The 24,243-nt window shown below is 44.7% G+C and overlaps 2 protein-coding genes across 2 annotated transcripts; both read right to left on the reverse strand.

Moving 5' to 3' along the window:
• Nucleotides 1-926: 926 nt before the first annotated feature.
• On the reverse strand, nt 927-9,716 carry LOC150065143 (ral guanine nucleotide dissociation stimulator-like). Its single transcript, XM_090329308.1, has 13 exons — nt 9,498-9,716; nt 8,691-8,906; nt 8,265-8,368; nt 7,733-7,817; nt 6,320-6,385; nt 5,834-5,920; nt 5,350-5,382; nt 4,948-5,069; nt 4,655-4,750; nt 4,180-4,372; nt 3,765-4,010; nt 2,593-2,707; nt 927-1,160 (listed from the first exon to the last, which is right to left on the reverse strand). The coding sequence occupies exons 1-13, from the start codon at nt 9,714-9,716 to the stop codon at nt 1,015-1,017; spliced, it is 1,728 nt and encodes a 575-aa protein (XP_090185434.1). The 3' UTR covers nt 927-1,014.
• Nucleotides 9,717-9,832: 116 nt separating this feature from the next.
• LOC150065144 (ral guanine nucleotide dissociation stimulator-like) lies at nt 9,833-23,540 on the reverse strand. The gene is made up of 7 exons (XM_090329309.1): nt 21,458-23,540; nt 19,986-20,093; nt 14,030-14,217; nt 13,419-13,514; nt 11,053-11,246; nt 10,643-10,798; nt 9,833-9,939 (listed from the first exon to the last, which is right to left on the reverse strand). Exons 1-7 carry the CDS (start codon nt 21,539-21,541, stop codon nt 9,833-9,835), a joined length of 933 nt encoding a protein of 310 aa, XP_090185435.1. The 5' UTR covers nt 21,542-23,540.
• Between the last annotated feature and the right edge of the window lie 703 nt (nt 23,541-24,243).

Raw genomic sequence — 24,243 nt, forward strand, 5'->3', positions numbered from 1 at the left:
GGGGCCAGAAGTATGCACAAAGCCCTGGGCTCGATTCCTCAGTAACACATACACAGAAAAAGCTGGAAGTGGCGCTGTGGTTCAAGTGGCAGAGTGCTAGCCTTGAGCAAAAAGTGTCTAAGGACAGTGCCCAGGCCCTAAGTTCAAGCCCCAGGACTGGTAAACAAAAATAAAAGCTTTCCCATTTCACATAAAGTAGAAAAGTGTCTCATTTACACTAGACATGAAGGCAAAATGAGAATGACCAGACTACAATGGAAACAAAATTTTATTATAAATATAAAAATCTACATTTCCTAATCAATATAGCTAAACATTATTCTACCCAATCAGTAGCACTGTTCTTTCTGCTAGGTATAAAAATATTACCTATAAGCAATAGACATGGTGTCAATGCTCTCCCCAAATTAAATCCATAGTGCCTCCACTGCCCAGGATGTTTTTTCTGGGTGCACTGGCATCTTACCACAGTACACCACTGATTGCACTTCAGGAGTAGAGACTGAGTTCTAGCAGAGTCCTTTCCTCTATGGCCTTCTGGAGCCCTACGGTTTGTTGTAGGCAACACTCACAAGGAAGACTCTTCAATGCAGCCTAAAAAAGGCAAGGATGACTGAAAGGCAGGGGGTGTACTCCTGGGACACCTGAGGTCCCTGGGCAGCGGGACAGAATTTAAAAGTCACATCAGCTTTGGTAAGGGGGTAGCCTGTGGAATCCACAGCGTAAGTAGTGGTGCCCTGCACCAGCAAAAGTTGGCAGTTAAAGACGGGGTGGGCAGTCCTCCATCCCAAAAAGGAGAGGCACTTGAGGCATTGAGAGGGTCCTGGATGGCAGGACACTCTGTCCATTTCAAGTATGATTCTGAGAGCGCGGAAACACTGGATATATGTTTCTGAGTGTGTCCTAGACATGTGGTTAGTGACAAGTACAATGTGGCTTGGGCCACTTGAGTTTGGAAGTGCCTAGCCCCAGGCCAGCCAGGGGAAACACCCATTGACGACATCCTTCCATTTTTCAATCCTTTCTCTTCATGGAGGGTGGAACTGGCTCCATGCTTGACTGTTGCTCCAGGGAATAGGTCGACTTCTGCAGCATAAAATTATACTTCGCCATGCTGTTCATGGCATAGAAAAGATTAGCATCCCCAGGGATCCTCAGCTCTGGTGGAAGGAGGATAGAAAGCTAGTAAGCAGCACTGACAGAAACTGGGACACCATCCCTTGAGAGCCTCCTACAGACCTTCAATGCCCCCAGTCCACCTCCAAGAAGACCAGCACTTGTGACTCTTGCCTGGGAACAGACTTTGCTGACTGTTAAACCTAACCTGTCTTGCCCAGAGAATGACATGGACCAGCATCTCATGCCAGCTCCTCCTACAGGTGGCACAGAGTATTCCTATCCTGCCCTCATTGCAGTCTGACTTACCAAGATCTGCAGGCAGAGATTATTTGCTATGAGCACTGTCCTACTGAGAACAAGGACTCCAAGGACCACAGTGCTGGCACTGACCCAAGCTTTGTGCAGTTGCTTTGGGGTCATCCAATGCAGTTTGCTTAGCACGCAGCAGGTCTTGCCATTGGGCCTTCTCTCTCCCGCCCCCCTCTTTTCCTCTCTCCCTCCCTCCCTCCCTCTCTGTCTCTCCCAGCAAGTATTCTCTGTACTGGAGTCTCCTGTCCCTAAATTTGGGCTGGACTCAATTTCTGCCAAAATCGTTGTTTCTCATTTCACTTTGTTAGCCTCCCTAGGCCTCTGACTTATTTTGCTGAATAAAGGGAACCCAGGCTGCTTACATAGTGAGAACACTGCAGGAAATTAAGACACATTTTATCATCTAGGGAAACTGCAATCGATGCAATCAATGGAGCATATACACCAAGAACCTGGTCCATGGACATGTATTTCTCTTGTACTTTATATGTCTCTTTCTGTATGTGTATCTGTCCTCTGCCTCTAATTCTCTCCCATCTCTTCCTAACCCCTTTGCTACTCTCAACCCCTTTAAAGGAGGAACACACAGGAGAGAAGTTTGGGGACTTTCTCCTGGTCTCAAAAATCTCACTGGCTTGCTCTAGGGCTGCACATATGCTTGATTCTACTTTATTTCCTCTAGAAAACAACAGTGACTCAGCTCCTTACTGCATGCTCTCATGTCATTTGCATGGATTTGTGATGTGAACATGTTGAAATTGAGTTTGGGGGCATTTGTGGGACATCCTTTTGCAATGCTCAGAATAGATCAAGAATCCCATGTATGTGAAGGAAGCACTTCTTCAGATTCTTTCTAATGCATCATTCCACATTTTAGCAAGCAAGGCAGTCTCTTCTAATGAACAGTCTGGCCACCCTACCACAAGGTAGTTGCCTTCTCCCCACTCCTTACTGATGGTCTCTTTGCACCGACTCTTGTTTCGCTGGGCAGAGCAAGCATAACTGTATCTACCTACACCTTGGGCAGTGATGAGCTCTTAAGTATTCAGTGTGGCTTGAAAGAAGCATTGTTCAAGGTACACAATGTCCACCACTCTACAGCTATACCCCAGATTTAGGGTTCTGTCCATGCTGACCCCCCTATGCCATTACTCAGTGACTCACTTCGATCCTCTGATATTATCTGGACCAGCTCCAAGTGCTCTGGCTTGTATCCATGCAATAAATGTTTTTTCATGGCTTTGAGGATAATCTCCTGAGTCTTCTCCTGGTTTGTGACCTGGGTCAAGGGAGGACATAAGGCATTGGAATGAATGCCCAGTGTGCCTTCCCCGAGCTCAGTGGACCAGGAGCCTCTGGATCCATCTCAGCATGGAGCACAGCAAGCACACAGGATGACATGGAGTATTTCAACTATTCTTCACTGAGAGTGATCACCACATAAAGATACTTTCCCAACTAGTCTAGTCCTGCTTCTTCCAACACTCCTTTTCAGCTATTTGCCCTGTATGAACATGATTGCCCATGGCAAAATGAAACAACCCAGTGGAAGGGATGAGTTAGCCCAATGCCTAATGCCTCCTACAAGCCAGTCCTACTGTAGGCTCAATGATGAAGTGATGGGCACTTCTGAAATTCCCCCAGGGGTCAGAGCTCAGGGGACAAAAAAGAGATGGAGTGTCCCAGGTGGTGGGTAATGTGAGCCACTCTTCATCTGGCTGAGAGAACTGAACAGGACAGAGCAGCCCCAGTGTGAGGAAGGAGAAGCTACCGATTCACTGCAGAAACCAATTCACTGCAACCTTCCAGTTGGCTCCATGGTTAATGCCACCCAGGCTCTGAGCACTTAACTGTCTCCAAGGCCAGCAGCTTGCTAAGACCTCCTGTCTCCTAACCTAGATTTGAATGTGACTACACCAACTCAGCAGCCTTCCTGTATCTGAGAGAGAAAATCCTCTCCCAGGCAATTGATTACATTCACTGCTACCCCATCTGCTCTAGAAAGCAGGGGCTCCTCTTTCTCCAATGTATATTATGAATGCTGCAGTTTGATTCTGCTCTAGACAAATCTAGATTTCTTTTAGCTTATCCCTGTTTCTTCTCCTCAGATACCTTTCTGGCCCCAAAACTGCACGTCCATTCCTGGCCTTAGGCTGTGTACATGGCTTGAAACCCCCTTTCAGCTCAGGCCCTGAACATTCCTTTTTTTGTGCACCATGATCAGTTCTTCAAGCTCACTACAAGGTCAAATTCAGGAAGGAAGAGAAGGGAAATGGGGGATCTTAAAGGTCTGTGTCCTCGCTGGGGGAGGAAGAATGCCACGCTGCCCAGCTTACCAGGATGCTTTTGTACACATTTCCTGTGTCCTCTTGTAGGCTCACCCTGATGATACAGGCATCTCCTATCTGCTTGTTGTATAGAGGCATGGAAGAGCTGTTACTTTTGACCTCAGACCCAGGACTCTTGATATTGCTGCCTCTGACAGCCCCAGACTTGGTAGAGGCTGAGGGTCTGAAGGTGGTGGTGGAAGACAAGGAGGTCTCTGAAATTCCTGGAGCTGAGGGGAGGGCTCGTCCCCTGACCTGTGGTGGACAGCAGCAATGTCAGGGGAAGCCAAAGCACTGAAAAGTGTCCTGGCCTGGCAGCCAGCTCTAGGGCCCTCCAGAAACTGCATGGTTAGGACTTGAATTTTGGGGACCCTTGGCATAACTATAAAGAAAGCTGGAGAGGTACAGAGAGGGCCAGTGTCACCTTTTCCAGGACGTCAGAGGATTTTTTGATGAGGCTGCTCTTGAGTTTCAGGTCAGAGCTGGATGCACCAGCAGGCTTTATGTTGCTGTCAGGGATGTCCCCTCTGCTGTTATCAGGGCCACACTTGGCCAGATCCAACGGCATGGACTGGGAGCTGCCACTGCTATTAAGGTCAGTCCTCTGGGCCTGGCGGCTGAATGGAGGGGGCCATTTACTACAGGGAACTCCACAAGGACACAAGGGCCCGTTCCTGGTCCCCAACACCCTCAGTGTTTCTAGGATCTCGGCCAATCACCAGTTCACTTTCCCTTTCTGGCTTTAAGGATAAGATAGAGATATGACAGTAGAGGAACAGACCACCAGAGAGCTGAGCCTCTCTAATCAGGAACAAAGCAGATATCACCTGGATATGTGCCTCGTATGTCCCAGCCCAGGAGATTCCCTGGCCCCTGCCCACCGAAGCTCATGCACTTACCTCTTCCAGGCCTTGCCAATGCCTAAGCGCTTCTTAGCATTAAGGTTTTTGCTGCTGGTCTGGGTCCGGGGCTCCAGTGCACGAGACAGGTCATAACTAAGGGAAGAGGTAGCTCTGAGGTGACAATGTGCCATGCTTGGGCCCCTCCCTGTGTCTACCTGAACTCTAGAGCCTGGGAGCAGCTCCTCACTAGACCCTCTATACTGTCACCATGACACAGGTACAGACCTAGGCTCTCATGACTCAATCCTGGGGCACCCCCCGCCTTCCTGCCCCTGTGGCTTCCAGCTCACCTGGCCTTCTCGCTGAGCCGTTCTAAACCCTTGAACCAGGCAATAAAATGTTCTTCTGGTAAGATGTTATAATAATTGCAGGTGGCCTGCAGCTGCCTCACCTGCTCCATCACGTCATATTCCTGGTGAGGACAGGACAGGATGGGCACATGAATGGCCGTGCTGGGTGAGCAAGGGCTTCCTGCTCTCTGAAATGCAAGCCCCTCAACTTTGTCCCACACAGGTCCCTCCCTATTTCACTGGGTTCGTTTACACAGCCATTCTCGGGATAGTCTCCTAAATCCTACCACAGACATCCAGCTTCCTGCTGGGGGTCCCTAGCCTCTCTACTCAATGTCCACATAACTCTAGAGGACACACCTGCTAGGCTTCAACTACATTGTGTGTGCAGTTGCGACTCACCTTTCTCAACTTCTGGAAGTTAATTACTCCCTCCTGAAAGACAGACAGGAATGTGGTTAGGAATGGCTCCACTCCTTGCCTGGGCTGCTTGCGCCCTGGAAGCAGAATGCACATCCAGGGAACTGAGTGAGGGCAGCACCCAGATGGGACTTGCCCAATGTCTAGCCCTTCCCTGGGGACAGGGATCACAAGAGCCTCTTATCTAAACACTCTGAGGGCCTTGGGCTTCAGGTAAGATGACTTTGCTAAACACATTTGACATGTCTTTCAGTCTTGACTAAACTCTCTTTGCCCCAACTAGGCAATGTTGAGGAATTTGCTGTTTCAGGTGGGTAATCTGCCTGTATCTCTATAGTCAGGCAGCTCTGCCTGTCATATGGAAAAATGGGCGCAGTACTCTGCTCAGAGAGTAGATGTAAGGGTCTCAAGGGCAGGGGACTTTCTCCACCAGCCCCAGGCTCACAACTGGGCCCTGGCTACTCACATCCAAGAAGTCCTGAAAAGCCGCATCAATCATCACAAGGTCCTTTAGGAATATTCCCAAGTAGGGAATAGTGTCCTTGACCATAACCTGTAAGATTGGTTGGGGTGATAAGCTAGGACCGGGGCCCTTCCCCCAAGACATGCTCAGCCACCCCTAGCTCCACATGGCTTTAGTATCAGAGAAGCCTGGGGATCATATGGCATTCTCTCTGAAGTTCCTTCTTGGCAGTTAGAAATCCAAACTGCATCCACCATCCGTTTTGTTCCTGGCTGACATTAAAGATCTCTAACTGGTGTAGCCTGTGCCCAACAGCCTCCCTCTAGATTAAGCCCTGCATCTGGTAGGCCCAGAAACCCTTCCGCAATAAGAACAGGGCCAGAATTTCCAAGACATGGGGTCCAATTCTAATAGTGGGGGAAAGGTGAGAAGACCTGCAGGAGGCTTTTTGTCCCTTGGGCAGTTGAAGCCTTGGGCACAGTTACTCACCACCTCCTTTGACTGCCTCTGACCCCTCTTGGCCTTCTTCTCCTTGGAGGCAAACTTGGAATCCTCCTGCCATGAGTGGAAGTGGAGTTAGTGAGGCCTCTCTCAGCCATCATCCCAGATGCTGAACAAAGGATTCCCTGGTCATCTGTGCCAAAGGCCTAATGATTGCCTAGCAAGCTAGTTCTAGCTCAGTCTCTGCCTGAGTTTCACTTTTGTGGGATCCCAAGTGAGGAACATGGACTCACTCCCACTGTTTCCATGTGCAAGGTATGCAGGTAATATACATGCCTGGGGAGGGTAGGGTGCTTGGAGGGCTTAGTAGCATCTTCCTCCAGTGGTGCTGTCCTGACTTTTTGGAGCTCTGGAGTTCCAACATTCCTTTCTCCCTTGGATCTCATCATCCCAAAGCTCCCCACCTCTCCATATATATGCCGATGAGAAACATGAGGTGCAGAGAAATATGGCAACCTGTCCAGTGCCCTGCAGCTATACAAGGGGCCTCCTCTGGCCACCGACCAGGGTCTTCTCCTTTAGCCCTTTAGGGTCTTCCAGGGTCCCTAGAGTAACTGAGGCTCAAAGAGAAAGGAAGATTGGAGCCTTCTGCCTGCCCCAGGTGTCTGCATTCTCTGTTCTGGCATTGGGCCCACATCTAAAGCAAAGTTTGTTCTTTTTCTACAAATCCTCTCCTAGTCTCCCATGGAAGCTAGGTATATTACACTTAAGATGGGGAGATTCTCAAGGGCCTGTGATGTGGACAATTTGCCGTGTGATAAGGAAGTGACTCCTGCTTCCTTCTACATGCTAGCTACTAGAGAATTTAGGGGAAAAAATTCAGTGAGATGATCACTCCCTTCCATTTTTAAATCAGCTAGGCTCTCTATAGATCAAGCTGCTGTACGTCCCTCAATTTTTTTTATCAGCAGCTTCTCCTCTAGAGCAGAACAGGGCCCACTCAGTTCCCTCATAGGTTACATCCTGAGCCTGGATGTTTGCCCTGACCCAATGACTTCCATGTCTACTCAGCCCCAGAACAACCCTGAGATCCCCTAGGGCACTCCAAAGCAGGGCTCTCCCCAGTGAGGTCTTGCCAACATTAATGGCTGCAGAAGCCAGGGTACCTGGGGACTGGTGGCCCTGCTCTCTAGGAAAAAAAAAACTCAGTCACATCCACCAGCACAAAAGTCTGACTGATATAAATAAAATCCCAGCAGGAAACAAGACACCCCAGTCCTGGGCTCATCTGCCCTGCTAAGATACCATGTCTTCCTGCACTGTATCTAATATGAGTTGCCTCTTGGCTACTGTTAAAGCAGCCTCCTCTTCTTAATCCAGAAAACACAGAATTGAAATTATCAACACATTCTCAGGGAGCAATTAACATGCATTTGTTCTCCTCTCGCCCACCTCCCCTACCTTAAATAGCAGCTCCCTGAACCTGGAGTGGTTATTTTCTGGGGAAATTATCTCTGACAGTTTTTGGAATCTTCGGAAGCTATCCCTGCAGGAGAAACCAAGAGAAGGTGACAGTTGGAATGATGGAGTTGAGAGAATGGAACTCCATTTTGTTTTAGAACCAAGACTTCCAACTGCCTGGACAAAACGGTTAGAAAAGATCCCTTTGAGCCCCAAGGCCACACAGGCTTGGAGCAAGTTTTTGATCCTGATGCAATGGTGTCCAGTTCATTTCCAATATGCAGTTCTGGTATGAGTTCAGTTAAACAGAGATCAGTGGCAATCACAGAAATCTGGCAACTCCCCCCGTGTCTCTGTCCAAGTTCAGACAGATAGGTAGATGACCCCTCCCAAAGTCAGACCAGACAGTCAGTACCCAGGCAAATGGAGTCCCACAGCCAAGACACCCATTCTCTAGAGGTTGGGTCCTGGGTCTTAGTGTGGGTGAGGCCAGCCTTGGTGCAGGCACAGCTCCTGCAGAGAGAGGACCCACCTGGAAACCTGTTCCCATGTCCTCTCCAGCCGATGGATGGAAGAGCTCTGCAGGGCAGAGATGATGGCAAAGAGGGAGGAGAAGTTCCTCAGGACTCGACACTCCTGGGGAGAAAGACTATGTGAGATGTGGATGATTCCCACACCAGATCTCACCATGGTTGCTGGCTCAGCCTCTCATACTTGGTAGGATTCTAGGAAGATCAGGGAGTACAACAGGAAATGTGGGACAAGTAGGAAAATCCTTTTCCTCAGCCCACGATCTGGGTGAGAGAAAGGAGTGATCACATAGAGAATGAGTGACTTGTTAGTGGAATCACTGTAAGTGGGAAGGAGGGACTGGGATCCACACAGGTCTCTGGAGCCAGTAAAAATCCTGAGAATATGTGGTTGAAAAGAGAGTGCCTGGAGGACATCTGTATCATACCCAGGCCACATGTATCCAGTGTTCCACCACAAGTCTCCTGTCTGGTGCCGTCATGCTATGGTCCCCCAGACAGCTTGTGATTACGCAGGAGGACACATTGTTGAAGTGAGTGATGTTGGCCCAGATGGTTGGGGCCAAGTGCTCCTTGACCTTCTTGTCACTTTTGGACCAGATAGAGCCCAGGCAATGGTAGGGCACTACCTTTTTGAATAGCTCCTGCAGAAGAGAATGGTGTCATTAGCCATGTCACAGATTGCAGTGCCCAGGTAATGGTGCGATGACTATAGTAAGTGATGGAGCTAGGGAAGTGGATGAGGTGACCTGAGCCTATGGGAATCTCTAGACCTCGTGTGCTAAGCACTTAGTACAACCAGAACCAGATACACAGAAGGAAACAAAGGTAGGAAAATCTATCAAGCAGAAATTAGTTCTGTGTGAATGACTCTGGCCAGAAGCATCTGCCCTCACACCCCACCTCATGCCTGGTTCCTGGTTCACTTGCGATTTCTTCCCTTAAAGGCCAATCTTGTCTTCCCTAACCTCTCATACAACAGCTGCCTAAAAGGAACTAATGCTGGAGAGGCTTCTTGGCATAAGAATGAGCTATAAGTCTGGCTGTGAGTGGGAAGGGAATGGGTCTCCTCTCTGCTTTAGTGTTTTCCATGTCAGAAGTTTGTTTTTGATGTGGTTAGGCATTGTGAAGCTGGGATTTAGACAATACCATGGCCCCTTGGAGAAGCAACTACAGAACAAAGCAGGAGTGAAGGGGGTACGCCACCCTCCATTCAGCCCTGCCCAGGACCTCACCGCATCCATCATGGTGAGCTGCTCTGCCACCAGATCAGGAGGAAAGGCCAAGAAATCACACTTCTCCTTGTACATCCAGTTCTGTGAGGTTCCACAAGGAAGACTGTAAGGGTCTCCTGAGGAACCTGATGCCTCATTAGGCTCTGAATCAATGGAACCTGAGGCCACTGGTTCCAGCTCAGGAATAGGTTCTCCATTTGTCTTGTGCTCTTGACACATAAGAGGAACTGGCTCCAGCTCAACAGCAAGTACTGGGGCTGACTCTTGTTTCAGCTCTACATATGGTGTTGGTTCTCCTGCTGACCTGGGCACCAGAGCCACAGCTGGAGCTGGCTCTAGGTCTGAGCTAGCTGATGAGGGTTCTCCTGCTGAGCTGGACACCAGAACCACAGCTGGAGCTGGCTCTGGGTCTGAGTTAGCTGATGAGGGTTCTCCTGCTGAGCTGGACACCAGAGCCACAGCTGGAGCCTCTGGGTCTGAGCTAGCTGATGAGGGTTCTCCTGCTGAGCTGGACACCAGAGCCACAGCTGGAGCTGGCTCTGGGTCTGAGCTAGCTGATGAGGGTTCTCCTGCTGAGCTGGACACCAGAGCCACAGCTGGAGCTGGCTCTGGGTCTGAGCTAGCTGATGAGGGTTCTCCTGCTGAGCTGGGCTCCAGAGCCACAGCTGGAGCTGGCTCTGGGTCTGAGCTAGCTGATGAGGGTTCTCCTGCTGAGCTGGGCTCCTGAGCCACAGCTGGAGCTGGCTCTGGGTCTGAGCTAGCTGATGAGGGTTCTCCTGCTGAGCTGGGCTCCTGAGCCACAGCTGGAGCTGGCTCTGGGTCTGAGCTAGCTGACGAGGGTTCTCCTGCTGAGCTGGACACCAGAGCCACAGCTGGAGCTGGCTCTGGGTCTGAGCTAGCTGACGAGGGTTCTCCTGCTGAGCTGGACACCAGAGCCACAGCTGGAGCTGGCTCTGGGTCTGAGCAAGCTGACGAGGGTTCTCCTGCTGAGCTGGACACCAGAGCCACAGCTGGAGCTGGCTCTGGGTCTGAGCTAGCTGATGAGGGTTCTCCTGCTGAGCTGGGCTCCAGAGCCACAGCTGGAGCTGGCTCTGATTCCAATTCTCCTTCTTGGCTTGGCACCCTAACTAAGGCTTGTCCTAAACCTGAATTGGGCTCCAGCTCAGAACTAGAGCCATTTACTCCAACTGGGCCAGGCATCAGAGCCATGGGTGGAGCTGGCTCTCCTGTTAGGCAGGGAACAATAGCTGCAGACTGAGTTGGCTTCAGCTCTTCATAAGCATTTTGGGCTGGTAAAAGACCTGCAGGAGGACACAAGATTCTTCACATTACAGTGTCATTCTACGTTTTTTTCAAAGCCAGAGAAGATACCATGTGCTAAGAAATGTTCAGTTCCTTACTTTCAATAGATTACCTTCTAAAACCACCTCCTACCCACTCTGTCTTTCAGGATCCTCCTTAAGTCTAGTCCTATGCCACACTTAAATATTCCAACCAGAGAAACCCTGCCCCAACTCCCCTTCTTTGTGCCCTCCTCCCAGCTCTGGCTTCGCACCCTCAGATTCAGCCTTCTTGGGCTCCAGGGCTTCCATCTGGGCGAGGAGCATGTTGGCACGACATTCCACATCTGAACCAGGCATGTACGATTGCAGGTAAACCATTAGCTTCTTCAAGCATGAACGTTGCAGAGGTTGGCAGAAATCCTCTGAGTACAGATCCAGCCAGGTGTCCAAGATGCAGGAAATGGCACTGGGAGGACATAGGTATGCAGCTGAGTCAGAGTCCTGTCCTCTCCCTCTTCCCATTGTCCCCCCTGAGCACCCATGATGGGACAAGCATGAGGCCTGTCTCTATGAATCCAGTATTCAGTGGACCCTAATCCCAAGCCACTTTGCCTATGGACGCATTTTCAGGCCAGGTAAGCTAGGCAGGAGCCACAGATAATATCCAGGGAAGGATCCCAAGATCAATACTGTGAGCAGCTCTGTCTTTAAGAAGCCCCACACTTCAACCTCTCTAACCTCTCCACACTAAATACATTGTCTAAATGGCTTATCACAATGACACCTCAGCTGGTGAATCTTCTGCCCGATTATCTGTGAGCTATGTGTCATCCTACCACACTGTTCTGAAGACACAGCCTGACCCTGGCTCTCACTGAGGGTTCATTAGCCAGGAGCAAGGTCTCCAAACTTGTTTGTGTCCCCTAATAAATGCTGGGTCAGTCTGGCTGAAATAGGCTCTATAGGGGACTGATTCTTCCAGTGGTTACTTCTGAGCCCTAGGCATCCTTGGGTTCCCTGAAGCTCAGATATCTACCTGCTGTCTCATGCCTTTCTCTTCCAGGCAAATACTTTCACCTCAACACGCTAGTAAAATATAGGTCGAAAGAAAGGCAGCTGAAAAAACTGGCAGAAAATTGAAACTAGAGCCTTATACATCATAGCACCAGAATCAATTCAAAATGGAGCAGACAATGTCAAGACAGAAATTATGAAAACATCACAGGAAAGGGGGATGGAAACATTTGAGCTCCTAGACACATGTCAGAACTTTCAAACAAAGATCCAGAATCACAAGAAATCAAAGAAAGACTAGATAAATGGGATTTCTTCACAATTTAAAGTTTCTGCAGGCAAGGGACATAGCTAACAAGCTATATAGAAAGCCTACATCATACAATGGCTTAATATCCAAAATATACATAAGTGCTCAAAATAATAAATCCCTATCAAATAAACCTCCCAAATTCAGCAATCCAATTAACAAATGGACTGATAAGGTAAAGACAGAATTCTCAGAAATAAAAATGGCCAATAGACACCTGAAGAAATGTTCAACATCTCAGGCTATAAAGGAAATGCAAATCAAAACTACATTTAGAAGATTCTACCTCATGCCAGTTAAAGTGGCCAATATCAAGAAAACTAACAATAACAAATACTGGCATGAATATGGATACAAATGAACTCTATTACACTGTTGGTGGGAGGGTAAACTTGTTTGTCCACTGTGGAAAACAGTATGGAAGTTCCTCAAAAAATTAAACATAGAGCTATTCTATGACCCAACAATTCGATTCTTGATCATGTATTCAATAGAACACAAAAAGGTCACACTAAAGCTACAAGCACAACCATGTTCATTACAGATTTATTTACCATAGTCTATATATGGAATCAGCCCAGTTGCCCTTCAATAAACAGACAGATCAAGAAAATGTGGTATATATTAACAATGGAGTCCATCAGCAAGAATGATATTGTAGTGTGGAATGACTTAGAAAAAATGCATTAAGTCAGATCCAGAAACTGTAAAGCTATAAATAAACATACTGGGTGGAAAGCAAGGGTATCCAATGAATTAGCTAAAGTTTGATAGAGAGCACAAACAGTGTAATTATTTTAAAAGACTAAGTCAAAGCCCAACAAGGAATACTTGCAAGAGGATAGGGTGGGGATAAGGGGAAAACAATAAAAGAATAAATGGGAAAAGTGGGGAGAACACAGGCAAAAATTCATTGTACATTCTACAGACTTGAGAAATGCAAGCGATATGATGGGTTGTAGAACGATGAAGAAGTTGAAGTGATGACACAGTTCAAGATGCATTGTACAATATAAATTGCTCTGCTAAATAGCACAAGTTTTAATATATAATCTAAAATTAGGATAAGGGTAGGGATGAGTTGGTAGTAGTGGGTGAGAATGCTGAAAGAGGTGACGTTGATCAGCATACACTGCATTCATAAAGTGTTTGGTGAATGACAACTCCTTTGTACAACTATGTAAAGATCATTAAAAAGAACTATTTAAAAAAGAATCACAAGAGATTTGGGCACTGTGTGTCCTTTCTATTGGGCACACAATATCCTCACACGGAGACAGATGTGTCCAGTCTTTGAACCGAAGGCCCACTCACTTTCTGAGCTGGTCTTGTGGGATAGTCTTCTCAGAGTAATAGGGAAGGATTTCAGCCTCTCCACAGGAGTCCAGGGGGACATCACAACGGCAGAACCTGTTTAGAATGTTTAGTGTTACTGGCCATCTCCCCATGTCTTGCATTTCACAGCATTAGAGCGTTCCTGCTCTTTTCACTCAACCATGCTCAGTGCCTGGGAATCTGCTTCATAACTCATAACTCTTGATAATATGGAAGAGCCCAACCAACTCCTTCTGTTAATCCAGTGTGCCAGGATGTCTACATACTGGTTAGAGGCACTCCTCTTAGATAGAATGAGAAGTCCCCTTTTCCAAATGGAGTCTGCTTTCCCTGAGGCATTGGGCAAGTGCTGCTGGAGGCTAGACCTGCTTTCTAAGGGAAACAGGTCCCAAAGAAGAGGTGCAGCCTGCTCTAGTGGGCCAGGCTGGGCAAAAACTGCCAAGGCTCAAACCATACGGTTCTGGCAGTAGACTAAGACAGTGATTTTTGGAAGACGCCACTTCCTTGGATCAAATTTGGGCTCAGAGTTTCAGGCCATTTCCCAGGTCCTGCTTAGTGGTCCCCTGATCTTGAACAAAGTGCTCACTCACCTTTTGAACAGCAGGTCCAACACCTGCTGGGGGCTGGTAAACCTTCTGTAGCTAGACAGAAAGGTAGGGACAAAGAAGGGTTCCCCCATCAGCTGGGCAGGCACCAAGTGGTCCACCAACTCTTCCAGTGTGCCTGAATTGAGTGTCTCTGCCCTTCGGGGTTCACCCATTGTCATTTGATTTTCATCCTAGAATGGGATCAAGGAAGGTGAACTCAAATTCTACAGGTAGCAAACTTTTAAGACTCACTGCCACATAATCTAGTCAAATAAACTAGAAAAGGAGCTACACACACACACACACACACACACACACACACACACACACACACACAGTTACAGAGACAGAGACAGACAGAGGTAATGATGACCAGGTATTGACTTGCTGTCCTTTAACTGACACTTGGTGTTCACCTGGGGAAATCTCTCAGCGGGATGGGGTTGGGGGGTGACCCAGCGTCTCCAGACACGGGCGAGGCCCCCTCTTTGGTCCTCTCTCAGGCATGAGCCAAGACAACTTGGGAGACAGCAGCACGACAACATCTTTCTCTCTCCACAGTCTCAAGACCAGTGAACTGGCTGGGGCTGTTGTGCATTCTGGCTACGTAGGCAACAGGGTTCTGAGTTCTACCTGATCTTTCATCAAGGAAGTGAGGTCATCTCCTCTACAGGGATGTTCATCTGAGTCGTTCCCTCACAAAAGACATTCCCAAATATCCCCTGTGCACAAACACTTGACAACTAAGCCACAAATACAGCTGTATATAATCCTACCCATTCACACTAGCCATATAAGTCAACTGTCACCATGTAAGTCTGAGAGTATATAGCTGGGCTTAGTAATCTGTTCCAACTACCAAAGAGATGTGGCACTGGATGCAAACCTATTTCCCTCACCTGTATCCCTAATTGTTGAGTCGCTCCAGTATATGGGGACATGTTCAGAGGTATCTGAATGTCATTTGGTAAGCAAGTTAACACCCATCACTAGGGCACTTCTATAATGACAAGACATGGAAAGACAAGGAGTACAACACAGAATTGACTGCGATGTGGCATTGCCTGGGATGCCCAGCACTATATTTGGGAACTGGAGGCAGCTACTTGATATGGGTATTAGGATACTGTTCATTACTGTTTCCATGTCATTGTTGCCTCTTGGTTAGATTTTCGTTACGTCCCTAAGGTAGGTCTAGAAAGGTATTCACTTTTAGGCATTTGATTTTAAGCTTAAGTATTTCCTCCTGACTCTTTTTCACTGAAATTTATTGAAATATTTCCTTTTTAATTCTAATTTTGAGTCACTTCTCTTCTTTTTGCCAAATTAGAGGAGTACACATCTTATTTTCTCAAAATTTGTTTCATCAACTTGTAGTTTTCTTCAGAAAGCATCTAAATCTTTCTCTTCATAAGTTGTTTACAATATTCATTTTGCATCTGGTACTTCCCTCAGTTTGAGATATATCATTAAACTTTTTCCAAGTCCAGTGTTTTCAGCTCTTCAAATTTTTCTGAGTACATTAAATCTATTAACTTTTCATGATACTTATGAATTTGCAGAAATGAAGAAATATATCACCAAATTTAAAGTAGAATATATATATATATATATTTGTTTTTATCTCTCTTTAAGGGTCATTTTCTGAACGGAAACTATACATGTGCAAAAGAAAAAAATCTCACTGTCTCTTCCCCATCCCTCTCATGTTTTTTCTGTCTCCCTAATGTTCATACACATAACTTCATATAATTTTCCCCTTAGTGACATTCTTGCTGTATTCCAAAGATTCTGATAGGCATTCCACTCATTTAGGCTAGATGGTAGGAGAATGCTGAGTTTCCCTTTCTTTCTTCAGGCACTATCAATGAGTACTGTTCATGTTGTCAGTGTTCATGTGTTTGCATATTTTCAGCATCATCTTTGGTTGTGGCTTTCTGGTTTAATTCCAGTAGATATGATAAAGGGATTCATTTCATTTTTACTTTATTTGCTAAAATTTGTTGTATGTCTTTTTAGGAAAATATTCCATGGGCTGCTGAGAAGGATGTGTACTGTGTAGCTAGTGGCTGAAATGCTCTGTAGATGTGTCTGAAGTTTGCAGTTGTTCTGCACTGTCCTTTCTTGGGTTATGCTTTGTTTGGATAATGGATACCTTTTTGAGAGTTGGTAATGAAGTCTAGTACATTATGATGAGATCTATTAGTGCTTGTCAAGAATTCATTGTTTAATAAACCTGAATGTGTTTTGGACAATTTACATATTTTGATTGGATGGTTAAGAACATTCACACTCATTGCAAATGTAAAAATGTATTATGAAAAGACATGTTTTGGGAGGGAGAGGGGGACAAAAACATGAGAAGGGGTATCAAGGTTCGAGAAGTAATGTACCTACTACCTGACAAACATAACTGTAACCCTTCTACACACTATCCCTACAATACAATTTTTTAAAAAATGAAGTAATGTACCCATTACCTGATGAATGTAACCATAACCCCTCTGTACATCACCCTGACAATAAAAATACATTAAATTTTTTTTAAATTTAGAATATTCAGTATGTTAAATAATACCTTACCATTCACATACTTTTGGAACCTGACTCTTTTGTTCTTCGGTATCCAGCAGAATTGCTTTTTAAAATGAAGTATAAAACTTATATATTGATATTTGAAACATGGGAAAATAAAGCCAAACAACAACGATCCTATTTTTTTAAAAAAAGTGTATTTCTTTCTTTCCTTCTGTTGTATTTAACATGCTTGCTACCTTTCTATCCTGTTACTAGTTTACTCATCTTATAGGGGTTTGTATTTTTAGTTAAACAAATCCATGGGTAGGATTTCCTTTGTTAGCCTTAATATGCTGGCTTCTTAGTCCTGAATTCTTTTAGTTTTGTTTGTCATGTGAAGTCTTCTTTTTTCCCCCATTTTTAATTGTATTTTATTATCATGGTGATGTATAGAGGGGTTACAGTTAAATTCATTGGGTAGTGGGTATAATAATTTTTGAACACTGATACATTTTCCCATGTTTTTCTCCCACTTTCCCTTCTTCCACCCCCAGGCGAAGTCTTCTTTATACTTGAGTCAGACTGCTCTAGGTCAAACTGGCAATTGTTATCTTTCAGAGCCTGAACTGTGTCTTTCCATCCCCTCTCTTCATTTACTTTATGTTGACAAGTCTGGTAGTATTCTAACAAATTCCTCATTATAGATTGTCTCTCCTTTGTGGCATTCCACATTCTCTCGGTATGTATATCCTGATTTTAAACATAATTACCTTGGGATGTATTGCTCATCTTGCCTTTTTGGTGATCTGCAAGCCTGTTTATACATGGATGATTCTGTCCTGCTTCAGTTTAGGGAATTTTCTGAACTTATTATTTGCAGACTCTCATTATCTTCTGTGTATATTACTTCTCATTCTCCTGTCCCCAAGTTTCTTCAGATCGAATTTGATAGAGGCTCTAAGGTCTTCTAAATTCCATTTAACCTTAATTTTTTTATTAATGTTGAACATCTACTATAAACTCTAATTTCTGACATTAGTTATACACCAACTCACAACGGGTTCAATTTGATTCTTTAAGAGTTCCACATGGATGACTGAATGCTTCATTTCCAGGATTTTTAATTGATATTTGGATATCATCCATTACCTTCTCAAGTGATAACTCTGCTATCCATTTGCGTTCCTTTGTCAATGACTGGAAACAGCTTTCTATTCTCTCAGTTATTGCAACACTACCTGTTTGCTTTCTTTAATCAGTCTTTTCATGCTTTCACTGAGTTTCTTGTTTTAACTTTCTTTCTTTTCACTACCACTTAAGTCCTTCAATTGGGATTATGTACAGGCTGTTGAGGCAGAATTGATGCCCTGTTTATTTATGAATCCAGTGCTTCTTTTCTGGTATCCATACATCCCAGAGGCAAGTTTTGGTAGAGGCTATGATGTGTGGTGTGCTTTGGTGGCTACTTGCACATGACTGGGTTAGGATGCATTTTCTTGTTACTAGATTAGAGGTAGGGGTCTCATTTGCCAAATCATCATGATATTGTAGGTGGAACACGTTGGGGCTGTGGATGAGGAAGCTTTCCTATAGCTACTATAGCTACAGTGGTTATCAGGTTATCACCTTTCATTTATGGAAATCTCTAATGAACACTATTCACTACTATTACTGCAATATCTTTATTTTTTGCATTTTTTATTGTAATTAGTAAAAGGGTTACATGATATTTGCCAGATAGAAGGTGCATTAATTCACATACATTGAGACCCTTTCACATGTCTTCGTACCCATTTCCCTCCCCCCCCCCATGCAATATCTTTAGATAACGACAGAAATAAAGATGCATCATCAAGGTTAAAATGGAAAGAAGGCAGTGTAATAAATGAAATGATAATCCTTGGTATTTGGTTATAAATGGTTGTAAGGTGTCCAACATGAGCCTATTAGGAAATGTCTATGAGACATACCATGAGATATGGAGTGAGGTACAAAAGTAATCTTACTAATGCCATGTTGGAATAGAGAGGGAAAAGGTGAAATGTAAGGAATTGAATAGGAAATATACACATGCAAAAAACAAATAAGGGAAGAAAAACAAAGCAACCTAAGCAAACTGGAAACAACACAAGAGATTAAAATAAAAACAAAAAAGAAGCATGGTATTTGACCATCTATAAATCCAGAAACACTGCATATAATGAGGAAGGTTACATTTGGGGGACAGGAGTAAGAGGAAATTTGACCAAGAAAAAGAGTTCTTGTATTTAGAAGAAAAGTACAAATGAGAAAGGATTATAGAAAGATAACAAAGTACCATTTAAAATTCAATAATGTAAGGAAGGTGTTGTCATTTAGCCATGATAACTTGGGGGAAGTGTGCAGAGGCAGAGAGAAGCAGAACTAAAATGTAAGTAAATGGACTATATGAAAAGCAAACCCTAAATATTAAATAGCCTATATGAGATGTACAGAAGAAAGTCTACAAATTGAAATTAGTAAGCAACAAAACTACCACAAACCAACAGAAAGCAAGTTGAACATGCACATAAAAGTCAATATTATGTCTCTATTCTGATGTATCTTTTGGTGAGTGTGCAAGTATATGTATGTATATATGTGCATGTGTGTGAATATGTATAAACAAATTTACTCGATCACATGATTTATATTTGAGTAGAAGGAAGGCTTCTCTCAGTAGTGAACATAGAAAGTTAGAATGTTAGTGAGATCTGAGACTGTGGGTAGCTCAGTTTCAAGGTTTCCCTTTTACAAGATAGCCCACTAGTGTCACTATCCTTGTTATAAGAAGTCAACAGGTGTTTCGTGTGATGCCTACATGGATCAGTGCCCAGCCAAATTGTAAAAACAGCTTTTAATGCTGGCTAGAGTCATGAATTTCCCTCACAGTGAGGTCTGCTGGTCAGTTGTGGAGTTCCCCTGGGTGGGGCTCATCCTTTCCCTCCAGGGAAGCTATGTTCGCTATTTTCTGTATCATAGCACTGTTCTCAATTCTCAGCTGGCCTATTACTTTCTTGTGGTTCTTGGGACTCTTCCTCAGGTTTGCTTTACTAAATGGAGTTTCCCTTTGGTTCCCACACTCTTCATTGTTGGAATCTGTTAAAGTCTCATCCTCCTGAGATACTGAGCATAGTCAGCTTCCTAGGCACAGACAGTCAAAGGCTAGAGGACGTATTCTTAGTGTACGGAGCACAGACAAGACAAACCAAGACAGCACAGACCAAGAACAAAGCTTCCCTCTGCTGCAAGCCAGACTCCCCACAGCATTCCTGCCACAAGACTTTCCAGTCCCTGCTACATTCAGCAACCCACCAAACCCCAGTTTCTGAAAGAATCCATATATTTCTCATTGTCAAGATTGTACAATTCTGTGAAATAAAATTCAGAAGGCAGGCAGAGCAGCCTTTTCTCAGATACTTACCAGAAACCCTTCTTTATACACAGAACTGAAGGAGCCTTTGAGAGGCTTCTGCTCCAAAGCACTGAGTCCTGTGGCTGTACTTGGCTCTCCTGGGCGCCCCTGGCAGGACTGTGAGACAATGCCATTCATCAGAGAGCCCTGTAGACAACTTCAAACACAACATAAAACACCTAGGGCATTTTTACAAATGTACAGTCTCCTCTCCATACACACATATACTTTCTCTCCTGAAATTATGTTCTGAGGAGCATAATCTGCTTTGGACAAAGATTATTAGCAGTAAATGATTTCAGTGTGCTTTGAAAATATTTTCTCCCAGCAGGGCACTTTAGCAAACAACATTAAAAGAATGTGACTAAAAAGGCAGACATGTCCTATGGGTCTGAGTTACTGCAGACCACATAGCTGACATGCAGCTTAGAACCAGACTTCCTAACTCAGGCTCTGCTCCTAAGTATGCCACTCCATTGACTATCAACAAGTATGGGTCATTAATTATGTCAGGGCATCTTCAAGGAGTGCTACTGCAGTAAATTTTTTCATAACCAAGTGTTTTCATACACCTGGCTGCACTCCTTCCTGTAAATCCTCTTTTAAAACTTTAGTGGGGAGGACACAAGGTGGTTTCTTGAAATTCCTCCAGGAAAGATACCCTGTGACAGAGATACTGATTGTAGGAAATTTTTTGGAAATTTTCTTAATTGAAGGGTTAAATGCCCACCATTCCATGTAAACAGAATTTCATGGTGCCAGTGTGGAAATGAGAAATGAATGTTGCTACACAGAAATCTCCAGAGTCAGCAGTACAACAAAGCAGAAAACAGTGCAGATACTGTTAAAAGAGCTGGGATTCAGGAAGGCTGTTTCTCTTTCCATGGTTACAGCTCTACCACTTGAGCCACAACACCACTTCCAGCCTTTTTCCCATGTATGTGATACCGAGGGATTGAACCTGGGTCTTCATGCATGCTAGGCAAGCACTCTACCTCTAGGCCAAACTCCTGGCAAGGCTGTTTCTCTTTAAGCAAGCCTCAGAACGTGAGAGGAATAGGCTTCCCTGAACCTGCTCTGTGCCTGAGGATATTGTGCCTTTCCGGACATCCTTGCCTTTCACTGGTCTGCTCCTGGTTGTAATACCAACTCAGTATATCTGTGACACTAATGCAGGACCAAGCCACCTGGTCCAGGGTTGGTGATTTATTTTTTAACATACTTCCTATAAGATTTATTAATATCAAAACACTAGTTTTCTCAGTGACTGAAAAACAGCAGCCTGGGCTTGGGCTCCCATAATCAAAATATGCTTTCTAAAGCTTGTAGACAGACAAAGGCAAATCAATTATAAACCACTTCATGTTAGCTTCATTTGATGAAGCAGGCCAACCAACTATATTCAGAAAAAAAATGCATTAGTAATACAAAGATTTTTCTTAAGTTTCTTATGGACATGTGAAATGATTTGCTCCACTCACAGTGCTCCTGGCCACTCCTGGGTTCCAGGTCTGCGTAGAGAGAAGTACAAGCATCCTTAGGTAGGCTCCTGCTGCGGGGTCCATGTCCTCACTTGGTGGCTTCTCCCACTGGGTGCAGTCCTTCAGTCCTCCGCTTGGCGCTAATATCTCCTTGCTCCTCTCTTTTCTTCTGTGTTTTAGGGAAGGCTATGCACCAAAGATGAGCCATAACCACACCCCAACTTGCCAGCACATGGCATGGTGCCCCTGGAGCATGGTGAGCCAAGCAAGCCTGCTGCTCTTGTTCATTGCTACGGTGTCAGTAATGCCCTGGGCGGCGTCCGTGAGAAGTGCATACCAGACCGCAAAGTCCCTCACAACGGGCCAGGCTGAGGAGACTGGCAAGGAGTCCTTAGAAACAGCTCTGGTCATAGACAGATGCTCACTCCGAACTCATTCTAAACAGTTCAATATACTTCACACTAAGGAGATCCGTTATGAGATGAGTGATGCTGTGCATTAGTCTTGCACAGCATAATATTGAGCAATGACTTTACTAAATTGGAAATTAGTTGAAAATGAAAGGTTAGGACAGAAGTAACTACTGTGGCTTTAAGAAAATAACTGCATAGAACAAAACCTTGTGTAGTGTTGCATTTTCTTATGTCTATTCCTGCTTGGAAACTTGAAAGATAAGTCACTAAATGAACAAAAAACTATGAACTGCTGGGTACTGGTGGCTTATGCCTGTAATCCTAGCAACTAAGGAGGCTGAAATCTGAGGATCACAGATTGAAGCCAGCATAGAAGGAAAGTACAAGAGAGTATACTGCCAATTAGACACACACACACACACACACACACACACACACACACAAATGGGAGTGGAGCTGTGCCTCAAGTAGTAGAGTACTACCCTTGACCACCAAAAATGCTCAGAGACAGAGCCCAGGCCTTGAGTTCGAGCCTCAGGACAGGCACAAAATAGCAATAAATTTATTAATTAAAATCAAACCAAATTTGAAACTGGCACAGGACATCAATTGGAATCTTTCCAGAGTAGATGTACAATATCATGAAACACCTCTAGTCATTAGGACAAATTAAAGCTACAAATTAAATTCTACTAGAATAACTGTTATAAACAAAGCTGAAGCAAGTAGAACTGTGGGTTAAGTAGCAGAGTGCTAGCCTTGAGCAAAATTTCAGAGACAGTATCTACGCTCTGGGTTCAAGCCTCAGAAAAAGCATACACCAAAAACTAAACTTGGAGCCAGGAGTGTGGCCTAGTGGCAGAGTGCTTGCTTAGCATGCATGAAACCCTAGGTTCAATTTCTGGTACCATATAAACAGAAAAGGCCAAAAGTGGTGCTGTGGCTCAAGTGATAGAGTGCTAGCCTTGAGCAAAAGAAGCTCAGAACAGTGCCCAGGACGTAAGTTCAAGCCCCAGGATTGGCAAAAACAAAACAAAACAAAACAAAAACATCCACGAAGGAGAAAATCAATGTTGGTCAAAGTGTGAAAACAAAAATATGGAACCCTAATTCCATACTAGATTTTTCTTTTAATTTTTTTTTAGTAGTAGAGTGGTATGGGCCTCACACTTACTAGGCAAAGCTAGGGCTCCATTTTTTTTCTTGCTTTGTAATTATTTTTTCTGGTATTTCTTCCCTGAGGCAACGTGGACTTCAGTCTTCTACCTCTGTCTCCTGCTTAACTGGGATTGCAGATCTGAGACATCAAGTCATCTAGGACATTACTCATTTCAACAGGAAATATCAAGACAATTACGATGCCCTTTCTGTAGAAATCCATGGGTAAAACTAACAATGGGGAAAATGTAACAGGAACCAACATCTAAATAAGCTCTCATGTTAAATTTTATCTCAACTTACCCAGGATACTTTCAGTTATACAAGCTTTTTAAAAAGCAGCATTTTTCTATTCTTTCTCACTATACTGTCATTCCTCCCCTCTCCCCTCCCCCCCTCCTTTGCCATTACCTAGGAGAGGAAATTCAGAATGGTTTTTATAGCTCCAGGCAAGGTCACCACCCTCCTCTCCTTAGCTTGCTTACCAGAGTATTGAAGGAACTTTCAGGACAAGGAATACATCTCCAGAGACTAACGGGGCAGCACATTTAGAAACCCGCAGGCCTCAAACCTCCATTTGGCTGCACATCAGGCCTCAGTACTTAAGTCCATCAGAAAGCTCTATAAAAGCTCTATAAAAGCTGTCCCTCTTTCACTATCCACCAGGACTGCTCTTTTTTTCTCAAACAATAGCTCAAGTAGTTCTCATTTTGCCTGCAAATTAATAAAACTTTATTTCCTTTAAGATACTAATCTCACTTCTTGTGAATTGACATGGAATTCAGAGAACTATATTTCCAGTAACATGGGAAAGTTGGAAGCTGAGACAGAGATGATCTTGAGACTACAAAGCCATGTGAAACAACACAAATCCCAGAGCTAAGTCCACATTTTCAAAAACTATGAACTGTATGGACTTCAAACAGTAATCTCCAAAGAAACAGCTAATATCTTGGTTCAAGGGGAAAGGCTTGGGAAATAGACTGAGGTCTGTCTCTGACAGGCTGAGCAGGTGAGCTTCGAGGTGGAAATCTAGAGACCGAGGAGAGAAGAAAGTGCTGAGCTAGAGGGAAGGGGAGGGCTTTATTAGGCATTGTCACTCCTCTCCTTTAGGGACTTACTAGAAATCCAGGCACAAGCCTTCACTGACAATATATTGCCAAAGAAAACTCCCAGAATTCAGTTGCTCAAGAGCAACAGTGTGATTCAGATGAT

The sequence above is a fragment of the Megascapheus bottae genome, chromosome 3 (assembly GCF_031878675.1).
Source record: "Megascapheus bottae isolate mThoBot1 chromosome 3, mThoBot2.hap1, whole genome shotgun sequence".
NCBI lineage: Eukaryota > Metazoa > Chordata > Mammalia > Rodentia > Geomyidae > Megascapheus > Megascapheus bottae.

Coding starts and splice junctions, on each gene's coding strand:
- LOC150065144 (XM_090329309.1), bottom strand. CDS start 21,541: ATGGACCCCGCAGCAGGAGCCTACCTAAGGATGCTTGTACTTCTCTCT. Junction 11,247..13,418: donor CCACAAGACCAGCTCAGAAA/GTGAGTGGGCCT, acceptor ATGTCCTCCCAG/TGCCATTTCCTGCATCTTGG. Junction 9,940..10,642: donor TGAGCTGGAGCCCAATTCAG/GTTTAGGACAAG, acceptor TCTGGTGTCCAG/CTCAGCAGGAGAACCCTCAT.
- LOC150065143 (XM_090329308.1), bottom strand. CDS start 9,716: ATGTGTCAAGAGCACAAGACAAATGGAGAACCTATTCCTGAGCTGGAA. Junction 8,369..8,690: donor ACTGGATACATGTGGCCTGG/GTATGATACAGA, acceptor CTTTCTCCCCAG/GAGTGTCGAGTCCTGAGGAA. Junction 5,383..5,833: donor CTTTTCAGGACTTCTTGGAT/GTGAGTAGCCAG, acceptor TCTGTCTTTCAG/GAGGGAGTAATTAACTTCCA.